Here is an 8120-nt window from a genome sequence, read left to right as displayed (position 1 = left end):
CACACACACATAGTATCACAACTCTTAAGCTTAGGATAATAGGTATATTAATTCTTAACGGATAAAAACCTAAACAAATAATGAAGGATGGTCAATTTTTTTACCTCTATTTATAACAAAAGCATCTAAAAAATTTAAATTTACTATAGAAATCATTTTAAATTCCCACCAATTCAAGTAGTATAAATGATTGGTTAGTGCCATGTTTGATTTTCTTGATACTACTGTAACATTAATGACTGAAAAAAATTATTCTTTCTATAATTTTCTTTGCTAATGAACATAAAATTAACTTATATTTTTCTAACTTTTACTGTTTTTTTTTTTTAATGTTTTCCAAAAATCTCTCTTTGCACAAATTTGTTCTTAAAGAGTTGTAGTTGTTGAGTTTCTTATGAAAGTTGGGTCTATGACCCAGTAATATTATTTATTTGCTTTTTATTGAGAAAAAAAATTAATATATTTAATACATTTATTACAGTATTTATTTATCTGAAAAATGGAATATGCAACTCAAAAAAAAAAAAAAAAGAAAATCAAAGTTTAATTTCAAATAATTTGTTTTTAACTAAATAAAAATAAAATTATAAAAATCTATAAATTCCTAGGAAAAAATAAAGACTGATTCAAATCTAAATATGCATAATCATAATTTGAACTTTACATAAGAAATGACATTTAACAATATTTTTATGGTTTGTTGGATTTACTCATTTCTGTTTCAAAAATATATTGTCAAAATGACCTAAGTTTACTTTTGTTGGCTAGTGTTTCAATCAATTCGAAAAACATTTTATCCACATCTCTTCACACAAAAAATTTCCTTGTTATGATGATTTCTTAAATGGAAATTATTTCTTCCTTTGGCTTGTGATTTCTTAGCCCTCAGTTTTCATCATCTAATTCATTTAGTAATTTCAATACTTTATTAAATGACATCAGGTTCATTTTCATCATTTAACCTTTAACAGTCATTTAGAAAGAAATTTGGTATTTTTCAGAAACATTTATTCATTAAATGAAATAAAAAATATTGTTTACAAATTATATGTAAACAATCAAAGAAACTGCTCTATTACCCATAAAACACATAACTTTCAAAAGGGTGTAATCAGAGCAAAATATCCCACTGTGACAGGCTTATCCAATATATGCCAAAAATTAGAGCAACCGTTTTAAAAAAAAAGAAAACATCCTTACTATTCAGGAAATAATTAATACCAATATACTAAACAAGTGTACTAGCCTTAAATATAAATTTCTATAAACTTTTATTATCATAGATTAATTCCATTGCATGTTAAAGTTTTATGTTTTTAAGACAGTATTTTTTCTTTCTTTTTTTATTTTTGTTATGTTGCTAATTATATCAATAATCTATTTTTCAGTTCTTGTACTGGTATTTGTTGTATATAATCGACGTCGAGAGTCACATATCAAATACCCAGGTCCAGACGATGATGTTCGAGAAAACATTATTAACTATGATGATGAAGGTGGCGGAGAAGATGATATGACAGCTTTTGATATTACCCCTCTGCAGATACCAATAGGAGGCCCTCACCCTACTGAACTTGCTCCTAAAATTCCCTGTTAGTATTTTTATCTACTTTTGATATATTTTGTTTTTTTACTTCTCTGTAAACATTACAATATAAATAATTTTTGTAGATGCTATGGTTGGAGGAGAACCGAATGTTGGTCTTTTTATTGAGGAACATAAAAAGAGGGCTGATGCGGATCCGAATGCTCCTCCTTTTGATGATCTTAGAAACTATGCCTATGAAGGTGGTGGCAGTACTGCAGGTTCACTTTCATCCCTTGCATCAGGTATAATGAAAAATATACTTTTGTATTTATATTTTTAAAAATAGTTTAGAAAAAAAATTAATGATTCATCATACACAATATATTAGGTGTAGAATTCCGAAATCAGCCTATTCATTTTCCAATTTTTAACTCTTTTTCTTAAACAGATTTTGTACCAGATTATGATGAGGTATAAAGATTTATTAGAAAATTAGTTAAAGAAAATATACTTTAACTGATTTTGGAAGAATTAGTGTTGTAGGAAGTAATGTTAGTACGGTTGCGTATTACCTGTTTTAAATTTTAATCTGAAATAAAAAAAACATATTAAAAGTATCATAAATTCACTTATAATATAAACAAAAAAAAATTATAACAACAAAAACCCAGTTAAATAATAGATTTTTCAAGGTCCGATTTTTTTAATAATGTGCAGGTACTGACGATGAGCAGCAGGAATATGATTACCTAGGTGCATGGGGCCCAAGATTTGACAAGCTTGCTGATATGTATGGTCAAGACGGGGAGAGTGATGAAGAAGATGATCAGTGAGAGCCTAATCCGGCAGTGACTTACAACAAAAATTTAGTAGTAACTTGATTGTAACTTGTTTGTAAATAAGTCTCGTGTATTTGTCAATCAATGTCTTCATTATAAGAGAAGAACGAATTTTGTATATATTACCATATATGTGTCATAAAACCTCTGTAAATTGAGTGAGGTATCGAGAAAGGCACACAAACATTCCTAAGAATTCCAATTTTCCATTGAGTAATCAAAATTGCATATTTGTTTCCCAAGCACCCGACTTCGGTTCCAGTGCCATATTTTGTGCTTGGAAAACAGATGCAAAATGGATTTTTATAGGAGAAATTTATTGTAATTTATTATTTATTGTAAATTATCGGCCATTTTCTTTGCCAATTTGTTTTCATTGTGAAATTCCTTTGACCTTTTTAATTTTGTAATTATTTCTTATTTATAATATTTATTAAATGTTCCTTATCTTGTCTATAAATTATATAAATATATATATAGTTTTAATTTTAAAAAACCAAGGAGATAGTTTGTAGATATTTTGAAAACTTAAACAAGATGGGTATATAAGAATAGTTACCCTTTTTTGTCACAAAGTCAAGCACTTGTAAGTTTTTTTTGTCTTAAATAGTGTTAATAATTAGCTTGTATTGATTATTAATTTGTAGGTAATGCACTGAGTACAATTAGGGAAAGTAATAAATCATAATGTAGTCAAAGAAGCAAGTTTTAAATAAAAAATTGAATGTTTTTTTTGACATTTTTTAGGTTGTTTTTTACAGTCGTACAGAAGTGAAAGCCTGAGTAAATATCTAAGTGTGATGTGAGTGCCTGTATGAATGGTTTGAATGAGTGTGAGTGTACATGGTCTCTACTCGGCCTCGTGCACTACAGGCTTAGCCAACGCTCATAATATTCAAAGCTAACACTGCTCAAAGAATTAATTTAAAAAATAAAAACAAAAAAATAATGAATACACGGACAATTAACAGTGGGAAAGTAGCCATTGCTGGAAGTTATACTTCAAATTTTCTCTACTTCATGGTCTAAAACATTTTTTAAGATTCGACATAAATACAATGCACCTTGATGCATTGCCCGGCCTCAAAACACTTATCATATCGTCACTATATACTCATAATGTAGATTGTTTTTTATAATATAAAGAAAACTGAAATAAATGATAGTGTTGGAATAACAAAAAGGTTTGAACAACCTTATGGACATTAAATTGTACAGTTGCCGTATTTATTTGTAAGGGTATGTTAAAAACCTTTTTTATATAATATTAAAGTAGCTCATGTCCAAAAAAAAATGTTTGCATTTAAGTGTTTTTAAATGTTATTTTCAGTATAAAAAAATCCTCTCTGTACAAAAAACACTGCCATTTTAGCGTTTATAATGGAAATAAACATTTAATATTGGCAATGTTTTCATTGTAAAGAGACAGTGAAGGTATGTTTGTTTGAAAATATTTTATAGAAGAAAGGGGATGGTTTATGAGAGGTTTTCTTTTTATTGTGACAAATATATTATGTTGAACCAGCTTTGGACAGCTGCCGTAAAGCTGTGACCCCACACTGACAAACACCATTACCGTCACTGTCTCTGGTTACATAGTCAAGCCTGCAGCAGCCTTATGTGCTGCTATAAGAAAGTTTAAATACTGATCTGTAAACAGTATATTATATTTTATATGCAATTTTAATGAATTATAGGAGCACTTAAGGCAGCAGTCTCTAATGATTTTATTTGATGAATGATTGACTCATTCATCTGCTTTAAAGACTTCTCAGGACCTACCATATATTATACACCTTGTTGTTTAAACTTCTATAATCATTGTAATTTTTTTTTTTTAACAAAACTTGTTTTAGTAATTTATTTTTAAATTACTATTTTTTATATTGTTTTGTTCCCCATAAATCGTTAGGAAATGTTCGTCATAGGGAGATAAATGTAGTTTTTTTTTTTTACTTTATCAAATCATTAATTAATAATTAAATAAGATAAATCAAAGACTTAATTGATAAACTATAGATTTTATCAATTTTTAATTAAATTTTGTATGTAAATGGATTAAGTTCCTTTTTTTTCTGTAAATATGATTTTTATGTTTGATTAGTTGTATAAATAAACTTCTTGATATTGAGAGGAAAAAGTAAAAAAAAAAAAAAAAAAATTGAAAGAAATGATGACTTAAATTCTGATTTAGGGAAATGTTTAAGAATGAATGTTTGTCAAGATTTTATTTGTGTATGTGTTTTGTTTATTTTTATTTTCAGCTGTGATTATTCTCTCTAGCTGTATAGGTTTATTATTGATTAAATAAAAATAAAATTATACACATGATGGTGTTTTTGTAATTGTGCTTCCTTTATTCATTACAAAATAGAATATATTATTGATATTATGTTTCATGTTTTTTTTAAGTATGTTTTTTATGATCAACTTTCTTTTGGTGATTAGTATAAAGCATCCATTTTCAGGTATGAAGTTTTTTGTAATAGTAGCCTTAAAATTTTATAATAACTTTATATTGATCATTTAATATCCTGTAATTAAAGATATCAATTTTGAATTATTTACTCAATCAGAATACAATTTATAATAACCCTTTTGTGGAAAAATAAATTTATGGTTCAAGAGTTCACTCTCTAACAAATGGTAATTGTCTCAAAATTTTTTATGAAAAATATTTTATTTTAATGACTTCCACCAAGTTTTAAATAAATGCAAGTAACTTAATAAATGTACTTTATGATTGATTAATAAATCTTTGTTGCATTGACAAATAATAATATTGAAAAATCGTGTTCTTAAAATGAGCTCATCATGTTTCAAAAGTAATATTTTCATAATGATAAATTTAAAAACATTTTTTGCAGTTTCTCTTGAATATAAATCAATGTTGTAATTGTTGCTTCAATTAGCTTTTTCATAATAGCTAATATAATTTTAATACATTCTACCCAAATACTATTCTTTAATTTAACACAAGTTAATTTATTAGTTTATTTTTAAAAGGAGCCTATGGGAGCACTTAAGGCAGTTGTCTCTAATGATTTTTTTATGAGTGATTGACTCATTCATCTGCTTTTTTTTATCTGGTTAAAATAATATGAATTATTCAAATCATATCGCTACTCAGGAATTATAATGACGTAAAGTTGACTTACTTTATAGGATTGGTGGGTTCAAAAATCCATTTACAAGGTGTTGGTCAATTGACATAATTGTAATTAACATAATAATAAATTCCACATGTGGAAAATTTTTGAGTACAATTATGTCGACTCACGAATATGTATTGTAAATGCATTGTTGAGTCTGCCTACACAATAAAGTTAATTTTACAAAGTCTACAGTTGTGTCATACTTCTGGATTAGTGATATGATTAATGATTTGTCTAATGACTTGTATTTTAATAAAGAAAAATTGACATGGAAAAATACAAGTAAATTGCCATTTTTAATTGGACTCTTTGACCATTTAAACTCTCATACATTAGAAATTTCTCTTTTTGTCTGATTCAGGCCCATTAATAATTAAATAAATAACCATTCTTAAAGTAGTTTCATTAAAAAAAAAAAAATACTTGTTTGAAACTTTGACTAGCACTCAAAATAGCTGCAGACTGGTTATTTAGGTCAATATGTTGTTTTACGTATCACTCTTATCTCTTTATAATGTCACAACTTGAAAAAAAACCTTGATTTGTATTGACTGAAGATAATTCCATAGACTGGGATTACTTTCCTTTCTGTTTCAAAGTAACCATAGTCTTTGGTACAATTTATGGAATATCTCCAATAAAAATAATAAAATATTTTAGTAGTTGTGCCACTATCAAAGCATAACAGTGATATGTAATTTTATAATCTTATACATTCCAAACTTTAAAATTCTATTAATAAAACCTTGGTCCTTGGTTTGAATTACTATCTACCACCTCTCATTCATAATATATTATTCCAAGTTTAACATAGTCCAACTTTCTGTAAAAAATGTTGTTCAGTTTTTGGTGCATAAGTTTCCATCAATGATAATTATAAGTCCACAGCCATTGATCTTTTTTTTAGGTATTCTACACAAATTTTCTTCATTTAAGAATAATTACATGGTAATTAAATTATGTTAGGAACTTTCTTCCAAAAGTGGACATATCCAAAAGTTTTTTAAAATTTTTTAAATTTTCTATGGATGAACCTGATTTGAACTTTACTATCATTTCACATTTATCTCATTGTTTAAGTCCTCTTCTCTTGCCACTTTTTTTGTTAGATGTTTGGGTCAAAAGGTGCCAAATGCATTCCCTACAGTGTTGTTAAGTCTTAATATTCAGTTCAAAAGAATTGTATTAAACAGGCTATTTTTTTTTTTTTTTTTTTTTTTTTTTAATGCATAGGTCTACCACCTAACAAGTATTCCTTTGGAGTCTACTTATGACCTATTGTCTCATATACAGCTAGCTTCCAATACATATTTGTCCTGTATTTGAATTTTTTTTTCGCTTTAGTTTGAAATATTTCTTTATAGAACTGACCACGTTAATGGTTCTTTTTATTTTCCAGTAAAATGATCAAATATAGGTTTAAGGTAACTCTGCCTTATCTACGGCACCATCTCTTCAAAAAGGTTACTTCTGTGATGTTAGTTTGTTTTGTTAGTCATTGACGTGCAAGTGACGATTCTATGCCATATGCAATTAGAAGTTTTTTTATTCATCTCTAGTCATAAGATTGTCTTTTAACAAAAAGATCTGCTGCCCGAATAATTTAAATAGAAAAACATGCATGGAGGTTGTATGTAAACTAGCTGAAATTTTGATGTCAGATGAAGGTTTTTTTAGTGTTATTTATAAACTATGAAGTTGAACCTGTCTTTAGATTGAAGACAACAAGCGAATGTGATATATTATAAGTGATATCAGACAACAGTAAGACGTCACAGAACAAAAAGTCATGCGCGGTGTGTTCGACATTACTGATTTTTTTATGCATTCATCCCAGGATTCAGACGAAATAATCCTCACAGAGCTTGCCCAAAATTTTCATTTAGTAAGGCATTATTTCTTTTACAATTTGATGGAATGAAATATTAATTAATTTAAGGACGGAAATTTTTTAAAAGTCGGTGATAGTGTGATAGTTTAAATGAAAATCTGGTGTAGGGTAGCCTATCACACAAACCCCTCCCATGTCCTCAAGTTTTGTGTAGATCGCTGGTTTCGTGTTTAATTTATCACTTACTATATTGGCGATTTTCGAAAATAAATTTATAGACCAGAGAAAGCGAAAATTATGGATAATTTTTTTTTTTTTGGAATGAGAACTGTTAATTCTTTTGAATAAAAACAAAAATAAAATATAGTAGTAATATTTTAAATTAATTGCTCACCTGAGTGTAGGGAAGGTAACAAATGTTGTGATAAATAATTTTAATTTTTAATCTAATATGAATAATTGACTAATTAGGTAATTGCTTATTAACAAAATTATATGATTCCTTAATGTTTTAAGGCTAAATGTACCCTTCCTGGGACGCAGCAAAATTTACTTTTCTATTTACTGTTGAACGGATGGTCCGATTTCGGATCTGTAAAGTGCATTTTCTTTTTTTCTAAAATAGAAGTTACTGAAATTAGGTTAAAAAATTACTAATCCAATAATAAGGAAAATAAGATGCAAAAATATGAGTTAACGATAAATTTTTAGAAATGTGGCCTTATAGGCACTTGTAGAACCGTCCACTGAATCCAATGAGACATTCC

The 8120-nt window shown here is 27.4% G+C and overlaps 1 protein-coding gene across 14 annotated transcripts in view; it reads left to right on the top strand.

Annotated features, from left to right (window-relative positions):
- The window catches only part of CadN (Cadherin-N), a gene marked incomplete at its 5' end in the record, with an annotated part of 700644 nt that overhangs the window by 672822 nt on the left and 19702 nt on the right, over positions 1–8120 (top strand). For 13 of the 14 annotated variants that reach the window (XM_067046228.1, XM_067046224.1, XM_067046230.1 and 10 more), the window contains 3 exon segments: positions 1389–1592; positions 1672–1830; positions 2246–4835. In XM_067046228.1, coding sequence (XP_066902329.1) covers positions 1389–1592; positions 1672–1830; positions 2246–2361 — 479 coding nt within the window. 14 annotated transcript variants of the gene reach the window in all.

This window comes from Halyomorpha halys, unplaced genomic scaffold, assembly GCF_000696795.3.
Source record: "Halyomorpha halys isolate HHAL.00 unplaced genomic scaffold, Hhal_1.1 Scaffold212.1, whole genome shotgun sequence".
NCBI classification, from domain to species: domain Eukaryota; kingdom Metazoa; phylum Arthropoda; class Insecta; order Hemiptera; family Pentatomidae; genus Halyomorpha; species Halyomorpha halys.
The sequence above is the reverse complement of the archived record's forward strand: the minus strand, read 5'-3'. Positions and strand labels throughout refer to the sequence as shown.